We start from the raw sequence: 19,117 nt of genomic DNA on the forward strand, positions 1-19,117 counted from the left end.
ACCAAATACATGTACAGTACTAGTAAGAGAGTGAGAAATTAGGCCAACATGTACTGGCTACTCTGTACCATCCACTGTTCTAAGCCCTTTGTATTAATTAGCCCATTTAATCCCTGTAACCCACCTATGAAATAGCTATTACCCCCATTTTACTCCCGAGGGACCGAGTTACAGAGAGATTAAATAACCTGGGGGAATGGCTAGTGAAAGGTGGAGCTGGGATTCAGGTCCAGGAAGAACCATCGCAGGGTCTGTGCTGAGTCACTCAATCAAGACCAGACCACTCGGTGAAACACTTATTAGGTCCCGAGCTTTCTGGTAGCCACAGGTAAAAGAGGCGCGGCCAGTTGCAAGAATCCCATTGTAAGAGAGCCAGGAGCACACCATTCCCTCAAAGAAGCTCAGATGTCCAGGACCTCTGCTAGAAGACATGATCTCCCTCCCATAGAGGATAGGAAGTTAAGCAGATAACCGCATCCCTGTGGCTGCTTCCTGTGTCCAGATGTGACGGAAGCTGAGGGCTGGCAGAGAGCTCCACATCACCCATCACAGTCAGCACTGGCTCTGTGGGGCTGGGATCACAGCCCCGGCCCAGAGCCTTCAAGGAGCCCAGCTTCCTCTAAGGACAGCTCCTGGGCCCCCTGAGGCCCCACAGGCAGTGGGACCTTCCTCGTGCTGGACCATACACGGCGTCCCGGGTCCCACGGGCTGCAGCAGTCAGCACACAGCCCGAGAGGGGAAGTTCTGACCAGCTCCCAGCCCAGACATGCTGACCTGGGGAAACAGCCCAGACTGGTCATACTCTGAGCCCCACTCTGAGCAGAGGCTCGATGATTCCTGTTTCTGGAGCCCACTATTAGTCGGGAGTCCTCAAAACAGATGTGGGGAGAGAGGCGGAAACTTCTGGAGAGCATAGAGACAGGGGCTGGAGGTCAGTGTTCCCAGCACCCACAGAAGAAAGCCCAAGTCCCTCAGCCTGGCCCTCTGAACCGCCGTATGCTTCTGTCCCGAGAGGTTCTTGGCTGTCGTGAGTTGGTTCCTCCCACCTCCCAGACACCTCTCTTCCCACCCCTGCCCTTCTGCTAGTATATGTCCCTGTTTCAAATAACCGTTCCCTTCCTATCTCTCCAATCCCAGAGCTCACCTCTGCCTGGATGCCCTCCTGATCCCGCACCCCCTGAAGGTCTGTCCCTCCCCTCCCGTCCCCAAAGCCCAGAGGTCAATATGGGCACAGGGGGTGGTAATAAAGCCTAGTCTGTCAATTACTCCCTGGGTGACACTTGCCCTTTGGGGGCCTCCGCTTCCTCTTCTGTGAAATAGGTGCAGTAATAGTCCCCACACCAGACTGTTGTGGGAATTAAAAGACAGGGTCGATGTGAAAGTGCAGTGTAGACCACATAGGGTTATACATGTGGCAGCAGATGACACTGTGGTTGTTTTTACTGTTTACTTGGGGACAAGGAACCCCAGGCAAGGAACTCACAAGATGTTGCCTGTCTGAAGGGCAAGACTGCCTCTCCCTGATAGGAAACCTAGGAAGTTGTCAATCTATCCCCACCCTTCTTACTTCCATTCCTGGGGCAGCACCCCTCTCCCTCCGGGACCCTGGACCTTCCCACACGCTCTTTCACAGCTTGGCTAGGACTGAGAACAGAGTAAGGAGATTCTCTAATTCTCCTTAAGGCAGCATGTCCAAAAGAAATATCACGTGAGCCACAAATGTTGTTCTAAATGGTCTAGTAGCCGCATTCAAAAGGAAAAGAAATTGATTTTAAGAAGAATTTTCTTTAATCCACTATATTTAAAACATTCTCATTTTAGCATATCATAACTATAAAAAACTAATTGTGAGATATTTTCCGTTCCATTTTTTCATACCGAGTCTTTGAAATGCAATGTGTATTTTACACTTACGGCCCATCGCAATTTGGACCAGCCATAGTTCCAATTCTCAGTGGCCACATGCGGCTGGTGGATGCATCAGACAGCACAGCTCTGAGATATAAATGAACAATAGACCCACAGTGCCTCATCCAGAGAAACAAGACTCAGGTTTCAGGCCCCTTCACATCACCCCACGAAGGTGCCTCCTAATTCTGCCAGTCCTGCACCGTACTTATGATTCACAGGGCTTGGTGGATAAAGTGTAAGTTTTCGACTCGGACAGGCTTGAGCTCAGATCTTAGTTCTGCCACTAGCTAGTTGTGTGATGTTGTGCAAGTTACTGTCGACTGAAAAAACAAAAAAGCACAACATGAGAGCTGTGAATTAAGTTTTATTTGGGGCAAAATGAGGACTATAGCCTGGGAGACAGCATTTCAGATAGCTCTGAGAAACTGCTCCAAAGAGGTAGGGGGGAAGGTCAGTATGTATGTGATTTTGGTGAAGCTGGGGAAGGCGGTGTGGTACATGCAATCAAGCACACATTTTTGTAGAAGGTTGCTGCTAGGAGCAGACGTCACCATGAAGGATTTTAGTGCTTTTCTAGATATGAGGAGATGCACAAACTGGGCTCATAAAATCTTCTCCTGAAAATATCTAACTATCTGAAGGCCTGTTCTGCCACTTTTTCCCAGAGCACAGCATGTCTTATTCCTGGTCTCCACCCTGAACTCCTTTCAGGGGATGTTGAAGGTCAGCTGTCACAGCGGCTTGTGATTTAGTCCTTGTAGAGGCAGATGGCAAGTGCCAGGTTTTAGTCGGCTTAGCTAACCTCACAACTTATTTGCTCCTGTGTGGCGTGTAAGTCTCCTTCCTTTGCAGGTCCCAGTGAGGCTGGAGCAGGGGCCACCAGCCCACATACCAGTGGCCTGGCATGCCTGGAGTCTCCATTCTGCTAGGCCCTGGGGGCTCAGTGTGGACCCTTTGCCCTCCCTTGAACCAGCAGCCATCTCTGAGCTTGCTGCCAGCACAATAGCATCTCCTTCCAAGAGCCTGGCATTGCCTGCACCCACTGCCTGTGGGAGCCATCTCTTGCACTCCTTCTTTTCATAGATGTTTCACAGACATCCACTATTTCACTCCAGGCCCTGTGCTAGGCATCAGAGTTTCAACAGAGAACAAGGTAAACGTGGTCCCTCCTCTTGCAAAGCTCAGAGTTCAGCAAGGGAGAGACACTGAACAAGGTTTTACTCAGACCCTAAGTGTGTATAATATAGTTATTTTCTCTGAAAATCAACTTAACTTCTACTCTGAATGCCCATCCTCCTGGCTCAGTAGGAAATTCAACTTCAGCCTTTCTCAGGGCTCCCCCACCAAGGTGAAGCAAAGGTCCTGAGGTCTTACAGGGTGTCCAGGTACCAGGGAGGTCCTAGCCTCACCCCCACCACACCCCTAGCAGGTATCAGCCTCAATCCATCCTGGCCAATGTGGTCCCCCTTAACCTGCTAGGAGCTGAGAAACTCCATGTGGCTGGGAACATGGGGACTCAGCCTCCTTAAGTCCTTCTGCAGCCTGCCCCTCAGAAGTGAAATGCTTCCTTGGGTACTGTCGCAGAGGCTATGTGGCTTCCTGCTTCTCAGGGAACCCCTCTCTTCTCTCCCTCTCCTCACAGCCCCCCTCCCCACCCCCCGAAACACCCAGAGTAATCTTCTCAATGGCATCAGGCTTTGGAAACCAAAGCCAGAAAGGAAAATCTTGCAACCATGACTTTCTGCCCTGCCGCGAACCTCCCCTGAGGCCAGGAAACCCAGAGCCCAGTACCTGCTGGAATAAAAAGTAGAGACAAGGAAGGGAGAAGCCCACGGGGGACAAACACACTTGAACAGATGTTTGAATGAATTTCCCTGCTGGGGCAGGGCCAGCCTTGAGCCAGCCAACACCTGGAAGTGAGGTGGAAGAGGCTTGGAACAGGGCACTCCCAGGGTGGGGGCCTGCGTGGAGGTCCTGAAATGTGGGGAGATCCAGTATTTGCTCCCTTAAAAAAAGAAAAAAAAGATGGGAGACAGACGAGAAGGTGTCAGACACCAGCCAGAGGGTGAAGCTTATGGGGACGGCACAGAGGCTCTGTGGGGAGAGGAGAGGCAGAACCAGAGACCTCAGATGAGCTCTCCAACCCAACCTACCCTTCCCCGTGGTATATAGCACCCCAGACCAGGGCGAAGTCAGTTTGTGCTTGCATGCTCCTAGTGATGGGGAACTCACTTCCTCACAGGGCAGCCTCATCCAAGCTGCTCGTTACATTGGGCTTCAGTCTTTCCCCATGGAACTTGTTGCTTCTAATCTTGGTCTCGGGCTGCACAGAAAAATGTAGTAAAATCAGACCCCACTTGATCACTTATACTTGAATGACACTGTGCCAGAAGCAACTTCTCTAAGACTTAGTTCCTCATATAAAAAAGGGGTACAGTAATAGTACCTGCCTGAAAGCACTGCTGTATTGGAGTAAGGCAGGCAGAATACCCAGCACTTAGTGCTGGTTAACTCAGGGCCTTGGTTCCCCCTGCCCTTAGGGTGAACCAGCCAAATGCACACAGGCCCTGGAGTCAAGCTGTCGGGGTTCAAATCCTAGCCAAACCACTTACTAGTTGTGTGACCAGGCAGGTTACTTCAACTCTCTGTGTCCCAGTTCTATCTCCTGAAAAATAGGGATTACAATGGTACCTACTTCAGAAAGTTGCTGTGAGGATTCCATGAGTTAATGGATTTGTCATTAGAACAGCACTGGGATGGTAGTAAGTGCTTAGTAACAATTAACCATTATTTATCCTTATTTCCTTCCCTCTTTGGCGCAATCAGAAGACCATAATTGTATCACCCCTAGTCTTCTCTTTTCTGGGATCAGAGACCTTTTTCTCAGGAGTTGCACAGAGGCCATCCTCACCTAGGTGGAGGGGCACACTACAGGGTAGCCATGAGCTTCCTCATAGTGTGGTCGCAGGGCTAAGCAATCCCCTCTGGGTGTGGTCTGACTCATCCAAAAGGAGGAGGGGGCTGTTGCCTCTCGGCTCTCCCAACCCACTTCCCTTCCTGTCGCAGCAGACAGGATGGAACAGGATGGGCGCTGGAGGCCCCTGCTCATGGTGACTCTCCAGGTGATGACAGCCATGAGTGATACGGAACTGAAGATAGCGGGGTGGCGATAACCTTGAATAGAAGTTGGTGATGCTGCTGGTGGTGGTGAAGACAGTGGTAGGGAGAACAGTGATGTGAGAGACGGCGATAACGATATTAGTGATTCCGATATTCTGAAGGGTCAGGTGACAGTGATGATGTGATAATGATTGTGAGATTGTGCAGGCAATTAGTGGCCTTGACAGAGACAATGACAATAGTAAGGACTATATTGGTTGTTTACTTATGATGATATTGGTGATGTGAATGGGAGTGATATTTAAGGTGATGAGAATAATGATGATGATGGTGGTTACGGTGGGAATTTTCACGGTAATGTCGGTTACTACGAGGTTAATAATGGTGATGACAGAGTTCAACCATTGGAATGTCATCCATTTTTTCAAAAACCACTTAAGTATCTACGGGGCCAAGAACAAGTGGGACACTGCTGGCAGTGACAGACCTCCGCCCTCTCCTCTCCCAGAGCTCCCTTCCCCAGCCCAGAGCATCTTTGAGCAGAATGCCTGGCCTCCAGCTGACTGCCCTTGGCCATGTGTCTTCCCAGGGTGAGGACGCCTCCTCTGAGCGGAGCCCTGGGGAGTCCCCAGAGAATAAGGAAGGCCTAGCCCAGATTGGCCCAGACTTGACTGTGATCCAGTTTATCAAAGGTAAGTGAGCTGAGGCCAGAGGTGGGGTCAGAGGGGCACATGGGACTGTACAGAATCCAGCCCTTCCTGCCTTTGTTGATTCACCTTCCACATCTACAAGCCCTTCATGAGCTCCATATATTCCTGGTCAGTCTTTGCTCAAAGGGTCCCCTTTGCCTGGAACATCATTTTTTTATCGGTACCTATTAAAATCTTTCTTGTCCCTCTAGGTCAAACCACTCTGTCCTTCCCCCAGCCTGGCTCTCTCTCCTCTAGGCTCTCCAAACCTCAGGACTCCTGTGTCAGCTCAGATCTGTACTGTCCAACCCTTCTACCAAGCAGTGAGCTCCTGAGGCTCAGGGCCTGTGCTGGCTCATCTGTGACCCTTCTCCTCCCACCATGGAGCCTGCAAACAGGAGGCTCTCAGTAAATATTTATTTTTATTAAAGTCCTTGGCTGTGGCATGGGCCAAAGGAGCTCTGGGCTGAAGTCCAGAAATCTGGGCTTTTGTCCTGGGCCCTTGCTCCTCTCTGGGCCTCAGTTTCTCCATCTGTACAGTGAGAGGTGAGATCCATGTCACTCTGACCCTGAGACTATGAACTAAATTTATCAATAACCAGGGTCCATGTTGTGACCACGCCATCCTTTCTAAAGAGTCTGATCCCACAAACACTGAGTGCCTGTGTTGTGCCAGAGCACTGCAGCAAGTCAGAAGACCTGGTTAGGAGGCCTGCCCCTGACACTGACCAGCGTAAAATCTTTTACAAGTTACTTTCTTCCTCTAACCAGAGTTTCCTCATCTGAAAGATTGGGTCAGTAATCCTTGCTCTGCCTCTCTCAAGGACTGTTAGGAGACTCAAATGGGATGATGAATGGAAGGTCCTTCATATGGATTAAAAAACTGTGCTTGTATTGATATGATACAATTATTCTTTCAGTCATCACCCCTGCCCTCCTGTTATAATTCTGACCATATCCCAGGACAGTAAATTGAGTTGCCTGTGGTTTAGGAGGGTGATAACCACAGAGTTTGCTTGAACCACCCCCCATCCCCAAGGAATTTTGCAATAGGAAGTTAATTAGGCCCACTTCCTTGGGCCTAAGTTTTGATGCTGAGGTGCCAGTGATCTAGCCCCTGGTTCTCCAGTACTCTCAGGGAAAGGGGGGACCCAAGAGGCTGGGCCTAGAGGCAAGGGCTTAGACTCCCTAACCTCAGGTCACCCCCAGCTGCTAGAAGGCCCTAGTGTGCTGTTCCATGGAAGAGCTTGTTAATCAGTGCTTTGGCTTCAGCCCAGAGGAAAGCTGGGGCCAGTCGCTGAAACTGGATCCTGGAGCAGGTGTCCTGGGCCAGATTATCTCTGATGGTTTCAGCTCCTACATGATCCTAGAGGAGACCAAGGCATGGCCGGCACAGGCCCTGTGGCTGGTCAGCCACTCTGGCTTCTGGGCTTTCTGTTGAGCTCCAGAGGTGCCAGTCTGATCCAAAGGCTTGGCCTTGACCACCTAGGACCAGTGGGGAGGCAGAGGGAGGAGGAAACATGGTCCTTCTGCTGGAGGAGTCCTAAACTCAGGGGAAGACAGTCTCTGAGCTAAGGAAAGGCTATCTGATGGGGGAGACATAGTCCCTGAGCTGGGAGAGGCCCTGTTTGATGGGAGAGACACAGGTCCCTGTCTGATGGAGGGTACATAGTCCCTGAATGGAGGGAGAACTTGTCTTGTCTGATGGAGGAGACCTGGCTTCCTTGCTGGAGGAGGCCCCTGCCTGATAAGGGAGACATAGTCTCTCAGTGGACACAGGCCCTGGCTTGTCTGATGGGAGGAGACATTGTGCTGACCTAAGGGAAGCCCCCGTCTAGTGGGGAAGAAAGTCTCTGAGCTAGAGACAGCCCTGGAGTTCCCCTTCAGGCATCCTTATTTAAACTAAAGGCATAGCCCTGCCCTCCAGGAATTTTCCATCTGTTCTAGGGACAGGTTGCAGATGCTGAAGAGAGATAGAGAATGGGGACAAAGTGTACGGCAGTGATGAGCACAGGAGAATGGGACGGAAACAGTCCATGAGATGGAGCCCTCTGGAGTCAGGCAGCCAGAGGCACAGGAACGCAGGATGGGGTGGGACTGGAGGGATGGAAGGGACAATGACCCTTACACGAGGAGCCAGGAAGCTCCCAGCAACTCCTGGCCTGGCCCAGACCTTCCTAGATGAACTTGGGCGAGTCCCTGCCCTCTCTTGGCCCTACCTGCACCATGAGGTCACCCGTACAGCTTGGGCCAAGCCCAGACTACTCCTGGCCAGGACAGCTCAAGGAGGGAGGGAAGCTGGAGCAGCTCGCTGGGGTGAAGGCCTGCCATCACTCCCTCCCGGCTCCAAGTGCCGCTGAGTGCACTGCGTGTGTGGCAAGGAACTGAGGACAGGAGGAAGGCCTGGGACAGGAAGAGGGGGAATTCCACAGCCCCAGCTCTCAGCCACTCTGCCCAAGAAAACAGTTCTTGGCCAGGCCCAGGGGGCTAGGGAACCAGCTGGCTTGGCTCTGGCCATGCTCTGAGGACAGACAGAAACTCCCTGGCCCTGCAGCTGCAGGAACTGAAGGGAGCCCTGCTTTTCACCCCCACTCGGCCCAGAAGAGCCCATGGCCATCTCCCCCGACCAGCCCAGCCTGGCAAGTGTTTAAAGCTCCTCTGATGCCTCTTCTTCTTTTTTTATATTTAAAAAAATTTTTTTTATTTTTATTGGCTGTGTTGAGTCTTTGCTGCTGCATTCGGGCTTTTGTCTATCTGCAGTGAGCGGGGGCGAGTCTTCGTTGTGATGCCCGGCTTCTCATTGCGGTGGCTTCTCTTGTTGGAGAGCACTGGCTCTAGGCATGCGGGCTTCAGTAGTTGTGGCACGTGGGCTCAGTAGTTATGGCTCGTGGGCTCCAGAGCACAGGCTCAGCGGCTGAGTCACACGGGCTCAGTTGCTCCACGGCATGTGGGAACTTCCCGGAGCAGGGATCGAACCCGTGTCCCCTGCATTGGCAGGCGGATTCTTAACCACTGCACCACCAGGGAAGCCCCGATGCCTTTTCTTAGAAAGGCCTTTTCTCCTCTCTCCCTCACACCTTATGTCTAACTTCATCTCGCCTCCTGAGGGCAGAAACACGTCTTTCTCTCTTGTTGTTGGTGGAGAGAGAGTCCCACAAAGCCTTCTGGTCCATCACCTCGGCTGCCCGTGCTGATGAAGGCCCTGCAGCTCAGAGTTCAAGACCAACCCAATGTCATGTGCCCTTCAGTTTAGCAGACTTGCAAAGAGGGAGACCTGTACACAGGCATTGGTTTAGGAGGCAGCGAGGGAGGGGAGGGCTTCAAAGCCAGAGCCGTCTCGTCTGTTCTTGTTTCCATGCTTTTGCCCCGGCTGCGCCCCTATAGGAATTCCTTCCCCTCCACCTCTCCAGATCCTCTCATTCTTCAGACCCTACCTCTGTCCTACCTGCAAGAAGCTGCCCAGCACCAGGCCTGCTCAGCTTCTACCTTCTCTGGAGGTTTTAGATTCTGCTCCAACATTTTGCTATTTGATCACCTATTAGTCTGTATGTCCATTCATTCATTCTCTCATTCATTCATTCTCTCACTCATTCCATAAGTATACTACTGTATACCCTGGGCTCTGGAGATTCAGCAATTGACACAACAGGTAAAAATCCCTGCTCTAAATGAAGCTTACATTCTGGTGGGGTGACAGTAAAATGGCTAAATGAGTAAAATGTGTAGTATGTTAGGTAAAGTGCTGTGGAGAAACATAAACTAGGAAAGGGGAAATCAGGGGAGTGGGCGTTGTCCCATGTTGGGGACACAGAAGGGAAAACAAAGGCCTGGGTTAGCTTGGAAAGAGCTATTGCAGGACAGGATAGAAAGGACCGAGTGGGGGTAAAACTGAGATGAATAAGTAGAACAGATGAGATGGGATGAGATGAATGATGAATGAGATGAATGAGAATCAAATAGGATGGCATAGAAGGGAACTACATGGAACCGCATTTTGAGTAGAACTGAGTGGAAAGAAATGCAATTGAATGAAATGCAGTCTAACTCAATGGAATGGAAAGCAACCGAATTTCAAAGATGGAATATTATTAAATGGAAAGGAGTCACATGTAATGGGATGGAACTGAATGCAACAGAATTAAGTGGAATGAGATGGGGTGGAAGGAATGGAACAAATTGGACAGGCAGGATGGGACGGAAACACGTGGCATGGCCAGTCCACTCTGACCTTCCCTCCCCTCACCCCAACAGTCTTTCCCAGGGTGATGCTGCGGACCCTGCGCCACCCCATCTTCCTGCTGGTGGTCCTGTCCCAGGTGTGCATGTCGTCCATGGTGGCAGGCATGGCCACCTTCCTGCCCAAGTTCCTGGAGCGCCAGTTCTCCGTCACAGCATCCTATGCCAACCTGCTCATAGGCTGCCTCACCATCCCGTTGGCCATCGTGGGCATCGTGGTGGGGGGCATCCTGGTCAAGCGCCTCCGCCTGGGCCCCATGCACTGCGGCACCCTTTGCCTGCTGGGGGCTCTGTTCTGCCTGCTTCTCAGCACACCCCTCTTCTTCATGGGCTGCTCTACCCACCAGATTGCAGGCATCAACCACCAGCCTGGGTGAGTATGTGCAAGAGCCTGTGAGTAAAAGCTGCAGGAGGGTGCCAGGGGCACGGGAGGGGGTGGCCCGGATAAGGCCAGGTCAGTGGGGCGCGCCCCACCTCAAATCTCCCCTCCCCTCCCCTCCCCTGCCCGCTTGGCTCAGCTGTGAACAGTGGGACTTGTCTCCTGAAGGCTCCAGGGAAGGTGTCAGGCACCCCTAGGTAGGGACGGGACTTCGTGGGCAGGACAGCTCAGGCCTGGGGCGGGGTGGAAGATGAGGCAGGGCAAGGCCACTTGTGTGGACGGCACAGGTAAGAAGGCCCCTATCAGGAGTGCTGCAGAGGGGACTTATGCCCTGGGAAGGAGTTGGCCTGGAGACTTCAGAGATCCTTGGTCCTTAGAGGCTGGGAGCTAAAATTCTGCTGTTCCATGATCCTAAAATTCCAGAGTTCTTTTCCACATCTGTGGGGCAGCACCTGCCTCTACCCTCCAGGGGGAAAGCCTCTGATGCCTATCTCCCTCCTCCTTCCCCCACCCCGCCCACAGCCCTCCATTGACACAGACCCTCTCCCCGGGAACCGTCTTGGAGAGAGTGTTGGAAGTTCCATTGCTGCCTCTTCTCCGGAATGATTTTGTTTTTCCTGGGAAACTGCTCCAGGCTTAGGTTGGCCCAACACCCAGCTAGAATCCCCCAACTTGCTCTGTTCTCTCCTCTCCCTTGGCATCTCCTCCCTCCACCCAGGGGCCAACTTTCCACACCTGGGGCTCCTTCTGTGTGACTGCGGGGGCCTCAGCCCAGAAATGCTCGGCCCTTGCCCCTTCTGTCCCAGCTCCCACCTCGCCGACCTCTCCCCCATCTCCCTTCCCTCCCCCCTCCTTCCCTGTCCCTTCTCCTTTTCCCAAAGGTCCAGGGTGGGTCCTTCTGTCTGCAGAGCCTTGTTCTAGGCACCGAGGTGGGGCTTCAGCCAGGCCCTCATGAAGCCCCTGGTCTGAGGAGGGAGCCAGGACATTTTCATGATTTTTAGAGTAAAAAGTAAATGAATATTTTACCACAATTTTTAAAAAAAGCAAATGGGGAAAAGTGAGCCTACCTCACATGCCTCATTTGTCTCTTCTTCTGAAGCCTCTCACCTTGACCCTGACATCTCATCTCATCCAGGTTCTCATCTATATTCTTGCAATTTATTCAGCTTTGGGTTATAATTCATTGAAGAAGCCTTTGGGGACCAACTGAACAAACTGAGAATTTCTCAAACTCCAGCACAACTAATGGTACCAACAGCTGCTGAGAACTGAGGGTCTCCTACATGTCCAGCTCCTCCCATATTCCGTATTATTAAACCCTCACGGGATCTCCGGGATGGGTCCTACCATTATCCCCATTTCACAGATGAGGATAGCAAGGCTCAGAGAGGTGGAGTCACCTCTCTTCTGATCTCCTGCCCCTGGGCATCCCTGTCCCTGGTCAGACTAGAGCGGAGTCACTCCTGGAACTTGGGGGCAGGCCCTCAGAAGGGAGTCAGGTGGGTCTAAAATGTGCCCTAGACAGTGAACAGGGCAGTGAGAGTGAGGGAAAGGTCGTGAGACTGCAGGATGGCGACGGGAAGGGGAACCTGCAGAGCTGACAGAGAAACTGAGGCCAGAGAGAGGCAGGAACAGGTCGGAGATCCCACAACTACTCAGGTACTCTGACTGGGCCCCTCACATACAGTTCTAATTTTCCCAGAAAAGGAAGCAATCCAGCTCATTGAGATAAAGGCACTTTTCATCTGAGACTAAATTCTGAGAAGAATTTACCTTATGTTCCCTAAAAGAAAGGGTCATTGAGGAGCAGAGATGTTTGCAGAAGCAGCTCAAAGACGTGCAGGGTCTTGGGGCTAGAAGTGGGTCTCAGAGCCTCTGGTCCAGACTCTGCTCTGCACTTGTCCCATTGGAGGCCTCTTGCAGCTTCTGCTGCAAGGGGCTCACCATTGCCTGTCATGGAGCAGCTCTGACAGTGAAAAACCTCTGTGTGGAGCTGAAATCTCTGACCATGGCCGTCAGGGGAGGTTTCAGGGCTGAGGGAGCCCTGGTTCGTGGCCTGAGGGAGGGAGAGCCAGGCCAACCTTGCTGGCCTTCTCTCCCACCAGTGCCCAGCCTGGGCTGGAGCTGTTTCCAGGCTGCATGGAGCCCTGTTCCTGCCCGTCAGACGACTTTAACCCTGTCTGTGACTCCAGCGCTCGGGTGGAGTACCTCACGCCCTGCCACGCAGGCTGCAGGAGCCGGGTGGTCCACGAGGCTCCGGACAAAGGCCAGGTGGGTCAGGCCTCTGGCCGCTCCCTCTGCCTCCCATGGGCTCTGCCCTCCCCACCTCTGTGTGCCTGCCCCACTCCCAGCTCTGAATGGTCTCACTCTGGCTCTTCTGCCTGTCTGTGTCATCTGTCTCCTTCTGCTGGCAGATGTAGAACTTTATTCTTTCAATAAGCTTTCTTTGCCAGCCTGGGCCCAGCCGTGTGCCAGGGCTCAGAGCACAGAGGTGAACCAGATCTGGCCCCGGCTGTCCATGCAGGGGAGGGGCAGAAGGAAGTAGCTCAGGAATTCCAGGGGTGGTGATAGGCAGGAGAGGTGGTCCCCACAAGTACAGACAAGGGTGCAAGGAGATACATCCCACCTGGGAGGGTCCCGAAAGGCCTCACGGGACATGGCATGTGTGCTGGATCTTCAAGAGTGGGCAGGCAAACTAGGGAAGGGCTTTCCAGGCAGGGAGGGCACATCACATGGTATACACACACACAAACACACACACACACACACACACACACACACACACACACACACACATACAGTGTTTCAAGAAACTGCAAAGAAGTTATTGGAGCAGAAGCATAAGGGTTCATGGAGGCAAAGCAAAGCCCAGACAAGGAAGGGCCTTGAATGCCAGGCCACGAGTGGGGCCTTCATCTGGAGAGCAGTGTGGAGACTTGGATGGGTTTTAAGCAGGGGAGTGACAGGGTCAGACCTGTGTCTGATCACATTTGAGGCCATAGTGCAGAGGAAGGTGAACAGAATGTAGGCCAGGAGACAGGGAGACCAGTGGGGAGGCTGGAGCAATGAGCCCATTCAGTCAGTCAGTCAGTCAGTCAACAAACCTTCGTGGAGCCTCTCCTTTGTGCCAGGCCCTGTGCTGGGGGCTGAGGACAGACCCAGAGCCAAGGGTCCCTGCTGTCAAGGAACTCCCGGGGGTGCGGTTGTGGGAGAGAGGAGGAGTGGACAGCATAACCAGCAGCAGTGCGTTGTATGTGAATCTTAGAAGGACCGCCAAGACCAGCCGGTTCCTCCTCTCCTTTCCTCTCATTGCCCCCAAAGGACAAGTGGGGACAATGCTCACCTTCCTCAGGCCCCCCAGGCTAGAATAAAGCGTGTGTGTGTGTGTGTGTGTGTGTGTGTGTGTGTGTGTGTGTGGGTGTGGTGTCAGGCTGGTTGTTATGACAACGCCTCCCTCTCTCCGGAGACCCCCACTCCCATCATGAGGAACCCCTGCCATTGCGTCCTGCTGGGCATCCGCATCTAAGCCCAAGACTCCTACAGGGAGAGACCTGGGCCCCACGGGCTGGCGCAGAGTAAAGCACCTGGTTGATGATATTTCAGAAACCAGCCAGGCGCCACCTGAGTTGTGTAAACTGTTTGCATTTGGAATAATCACAATCCAGGCTTTTGAGCCTCCTAGCACTTACTGTCCTGACTTGGTTTGATCTCCCTGAGACCCTTCCAAAGTCCCCCAGGCCCTGGCAGCTGGGGTTGGATCCCCAAGGCAACAGTGAACTCCTGTGGATAGGGGCCTGTGAGCACTGCGGCCAGGCCACCTGGTTCAAATCCCTGTTCCGCCTCTAACTGGCTCTGTTACCTTAGGCAAAATTTTAAATCTGTGCCTCAGTTTCCTGGTCTGTGAAATGGAGGTGATAGTATTAAGTGCCTACTATATACCAGGCACTGTGCTAATGTTTTACCCGGATAAATTCATTAAGTGAAGAGCCACATGACATAATCCATGAAAAGCACTCAGCACGGTGCCTGAGCAATTTTAAGCATGCGGTAATACACACTTCTATTATGCCCATTATACAGATGGGGAATGGAGGCCCAGGAAAGGACCAGGCATTGCCCAAAGTTTTAATGCCAGAGCTGGGACTAGAGCTGGTGGATCAGTCAGTGTCCAGCACAGCTGCACTAAATAACAATTTATGAATGAGTAAAGGCCCAGGGGAAAGATGGGAGATGTGGATGGCTGGCAGCATCTAGGGCTCAGGGGGTGGGGTCCTAGGGCGTGAGAATCAGAGGCAGCTAGAGAGATTAAAGTCATTCATAAGACGAACTTCCTGCCATGGAATTAGATGAATATGAATGAAGGGCTGAGAAAACCCCAAGAGAAAGGCCTCTAGCTTTTTTTATCTCTCCCAGCAACTTTCTGCCTCCAGAAAAAAGAACAGGATAATTCTCTTCCAATAACCTGGCCTTGGCATATTTCTCCACTTACCTGTCCCTTTATTGTATCTCTGACCCAGTGGATTGCTCAGCCCGTGGTGAAGGTCCAAACAGTGTGTGCTCAGGGGGGCAGGCACATATGGCAGCATAGCCTTGTTGTGCAATGGCAAGCACCCAAACACGCAAGCTGGAATCCTAGGTCTCCAATCTCTCCTCTCTCTCTCTGTCTCTATCTCTGTCTCTCCCCGTCTCTTTCTCTCTCACCTTGCCCTAATTCCACCTTCTAAATATTTCTCAAATCAGAATCCTTTTCTCCTTCCCCCTCCCCCTCCCTCCTGCCTCTCTACCAGCCTCCCCAGTCAGGTCCATCCTCTTGCATCAGCCAAAGCAGCTTTTGTGCTATCAGGTTTTATCTCTCCCGTGCTTAAAATCTTTCCAAGGCTCCCAGCATCCATCTCAGGGCTTCCCAGCCCTTTTCACATTGGGAAGAGTCTAAAGCTGCCAAAGCTGGAGGTGAAAGGCCCAGAGAGTTCCAGCTGCCCGGAGTTCACCAGGTCACCCTGAGGGCTGATTCCCTGCACGCCCGTCGCTCAGCTGAGGCTGAGGTCTCTGGGGCACACTGGTTGGGAAACTGTAATCTAGGGGCAGAAAAGAAAAGCCAGGTCTTCCTGGCTCAGCTTTACTCTCGTTGAGGTGTCTGAGGACACTGGTGGTCTAGACCAATTCTGAAAGAATCTGAAAAAAGGTGGTTTTCCAGGCCACCTTGGGGCTGGGAATGAGGGTTGCAATCAAATGCGAGCCTGAGGACATTTCATTGCACTTTAGAAAAGGGTCAGCTTTTCCTCATTCTTCAGCCTTTGGTGGGGCCCCAGTTTTCCGGGCGTCTCCTATTAGACTTTTCACCTGACAGGAAGGAGGGCTAGGACTTGTCCTCTGGCCCTGTAGCCCCCAACCTCAGAAAGCTGTGCTCCAGTGCACAACGTTCTGCAAACACCTGGCGGCCAAGCCTTGTTTCAGGCCTCTGCTCGCCTCTCTGGGTTTTGCCTCACTTAGTACTGAACCTGCGTATTTCTTCCTTCCTGCCAGCTCATAGATGCTCTCAGGACATTGTTTTCATTGTTTTATTTTATCCAGCATTTTAGATTGCTGTCAGCAGGATGACTGACAGGAGACCTAGTCCACCCTGCTTCTGGAAACAGCAGTCAGGTTCTCTTTCGTGTCCAGGGTTCTTCACAGTGTGGCCCCAGCACACACACACCCCACCCCCCATGCAAAGAGAAGGCAGAGAAGGCCTCCCCTCTGCCTTCTCTTTGCATGCATTCTGCTCCCGACAGAAGGAAAGATTTGCTGGCTTCTTTCATGCCACTGTGATTTTACATTTAGCTGTCCCTCTACTCATTCTAATTTTCCTCTTGGTGAACTCCTATTCATTCCTCAAGACCCAGATCCAACACCCCTCTTTGGCGAAGCCTTCCTTGCGCCTCCCTTACCCGCTGAACCAAGACTCCCACTGATGCTATCTGCCCCTCTCCATCCTGTGCTTGAATCTCTCCTTGAGAATCCACTCTACTGGATTCTCTACTGAGAATCCGCTTTACTGTTCTCCATGGTGGCTGTACTAACTTACATTCCCACGAACAGTGTAGTGGTTGTACTAATATACATTCCCACCAACCCACCAGGGCTCTCTTTTCTCCACGCCCTCTCCAGCATTTATTGTTTGTAGACTTTTTGATGATGACCATTCTGACCAGCGTGAGGTGGTGCCTCGTTGTGGTTTTGATTTGCATTTCTCTAACAGTGATGTTGAGCATATTTTCATGTGCCTGTTGGCCGTCTGTATAAGACACTGGGGGTTTTAAGCAAGGGTAACGATGATGGTCTGTGTTGTAAAATGAGACTGAACTCTGGAAGACGTCAGTAAAGCGGGAAGGGGGAACACTGAACTGGAAAATCTGAACTCCTTCCTCAAAATACTTTGTTGCTTTAATTCCTTGCACAGAAAGTCAGGAATTTGGAACATTCTGACAACACCAGGTGAAAGAATGAGTGAGTGTATGTGGTGTATGAGTGTGTGTGAGTATATAAGTATGTGAGCGTGTGTGTGGGGTGTGAGTGTATGTTTGACAGTACGTGTGTGTATATGTAGTGAGTGTGTGTATGTATGTGTATGAGAGTGTGAGTACATAGGTATGTGTGTGAGCGTGTGTGTGTGTGTGTGTGTGTGTGTGGTGTGTTGGGGGTGACTCTCTTCTAGTTCCCTCTCCCTGTCCTCTTTTCCACGTCCCCTCTCCCCACAGCCTCAGCCTGGGCTCAGCCCATTTGCGTGCAAACAGCCTGTGTCCAGGTACCTGTCAGGCTGCTCAAGCCATCCTGACTCAGCCAAGGGGTCAGAAATCCCAGCATCGAGCCAGCTCTGCCCCAGTTCGTGTGTGTCCACGGGTCTCTCATAAGCGTCCTGGGGCCTGACCCCTTGGCCAGCTGCTTGTCCTTGGAGGTTCCTGAATGCTCTTCTTCCCCCCTCCCCACCCTAGGTCTTCTACACCAACTGCAGCTGCGTGGTAGGGGGCGGCCCTGTGCCAGCGGGCTCCTGCGACTCGGCCTGCAGCCACCTGGTGCTGCCCTTCATGATCCTGGTCAGCCTGGGTGCCGCACTGGCTAGTGTCACCCACACACCGTCCTTCATGCTCATCCTAAGGTGAGAGCAGGGGCGTGCTGGAACCAGTGCATACCAAGAGGTTCTTAACCACAGGCAGGATAAGGGATCCTGAGGGAGGTGTTCGAAGAAGGAGGTGTCCTGGGCCCCCAAAGCAGACCAGGCTCTCACTGTCCTGTCTACATCCTCATGGCAACTGCTGAGATGAAGTTTTCTCCCCATCTTACAGATAAGAAAACTGAGGCTCAGAGAAATTCAGGAGCTAGCCCCGGGTCATGTAGCAAGTTTTGAGTGGAATAGCACTGATGCCAAGGCCCAGAGCCCAGACCCCTACTTTCCCCAGAGGAGGAGAGGCCACACCTAAGCCCCTGCCCTGGCCTCCAGTCACAGTGAGGAGGAAGTGGGGGAGCGTCACCTGACTCTCCGCCCCACCCGACCTGCAGTGAGCTGGTCACAGGTGGTGTATCTAGAAATCCAAACCCCATCAGTGTGGTCTACGACTCTTCCACTTCAAGTCAACGAGCAGTAGGTGCCCCCTGTGGACCCAGCCTGTGCTGAGCACTGCCTCTTGGTCCAAGATCTTTCTGGCCCTTGTCCCTAGGGTGCCTGCTGGGACTGACAAATTGTCGCCTGAAGCCATAAGAGGACCTCAGAGCAGGATAATTCCAAATTTTCATTATGCTGGGATTATTTTATTCCCCATCTGTTTTCTAGAAAATTAGAAGGGGGATGGAGCCCCTTACAATATTAGAAGGCATGTAGATCCATAAACCAGGCTGGCTGCAAGAGCAAAAGTAGACGAGTCAGATGCCCCAGCAGGCAGGCTGATTAAGAGAAGTTCACGCAGGCAGTGTACGGCACAAATTCCAACCCTTGACAGCCATCAGCCGTGGGGTCTTGGCCAAGTCACTCAACCTGTCTAAATATCTGTCAGTTTCCTTACCTGTAAAATGGGCCTAATGCTATACCTACCATATGGGGGAAACGTGGGGGGCGCAGTACAGAATAACTGAGCCATAGTAAGCACTCCACAAATGCCAGCTGCTGGGATTACTTAGGAAGAGGAACCAGTGATTGCCAGGGCACCCCAGGCTGAGACATCATAGTGATCAGGGAAGTTAACCGGCGTGTCTGGCTGCCCAGCTCCAGGTTTTGCCAAGTGTAGGAGGAAGGGGAGAATTTGGTGGGACCAGGGGGTGGGGAGAGAGGGGTGTCTGTGACCGGCAACACAGGGAGGTCAGCACAGGGCCCTGATGGTCAGTGGGTATAGCCGGGACCCGGCTCTGCAGGTTGAAGGGAAGCCACTTCAGAACCTCTGGGGGCAGGCTGGTGCTGGGGGTGGGAGAGAAGGGATGGTGAGAGCCCCTTGAAGGCTGGAACCCTCTCAATCCTCATGTCACCCTGTCTCTGCTTGTTAGGGGAGTGAAGAAAGAAGACAAGACTCTGGCTGTGGGGATCCAGTTCATGCTCCTGAGAGTTTTGGGTAAAGAATGTGCTGGGGACCACTGGCCCAAGGCCCGGGGGGCACAGGGATGAGTGGGGCCCGCTCCCTGACCTTAGGGTTCACTGGCCCACAGGGTCACAGATCCAACCTAGGTACCCTGGAGGTGGGTGCGCAAGCAGCTAAACAGCCCATCAGGGAGACAGCATCCAATACCAGGGGAAGGGGTGGGCTTGAAGGCTGAAGAC

At 52.4% G+C, this 19,117-nt stretch overlaps 1 protein-coding gene across 1 annotated transcript in view; it reads left to right on the forward strand.

The window, feature by feature from the left end:
- SLCO2B1 (solute carrier organic anion transporter family member 2B1) overlaps nucleotides 1-19,117 on the forward strand; it is a 51,651-nt gene that overhangs the window by 29,395 nt on the left and 3,139 nt on the right. Inside the window, exons 8-12 of the mRNA XM_007455023.1 lie at nucleotides 5,621-5,723; nucleotides 9,972-10,329; nucleotides 12,441-12,606; nucleotides 17,307-17,470; nucleotides 18,847-18,911. Of these exons, the coding sequence (XP_007455085.1) occupies nucleotides 5,621-5,723; nucleotides 9,972-10,329; nucleotides 12,441-12,606; nucleotides 17,307-17,470; nucleotides 18,847-18,911 (856 nt within the window). The remainder of the gene's footprint in view (nucleotides 1-5,620; nucleotides 5,724-9,971; nucleotides 10,330-12,440; nucleotides 12,607-17,306; nucleotides 17,471-18,846; nucleotides 18,912-19,117) is intronic.

Source organism: Lipotes vexillifer, unplaced genomic scaffold (assembly GCF_000442215.2).
Source record: "Lipotes vexillifer unplaced genomic scaffold, Lipotes_vexillifer_v1.1 scaffold1693, whole genome shotgun sequence".
Lineage (NCBI taxonomy): Eukaryota > Metazoa > Chordata > Mammalia > Artiodactyla > Lipotidae > Lipotes > Lipotes vexillifer.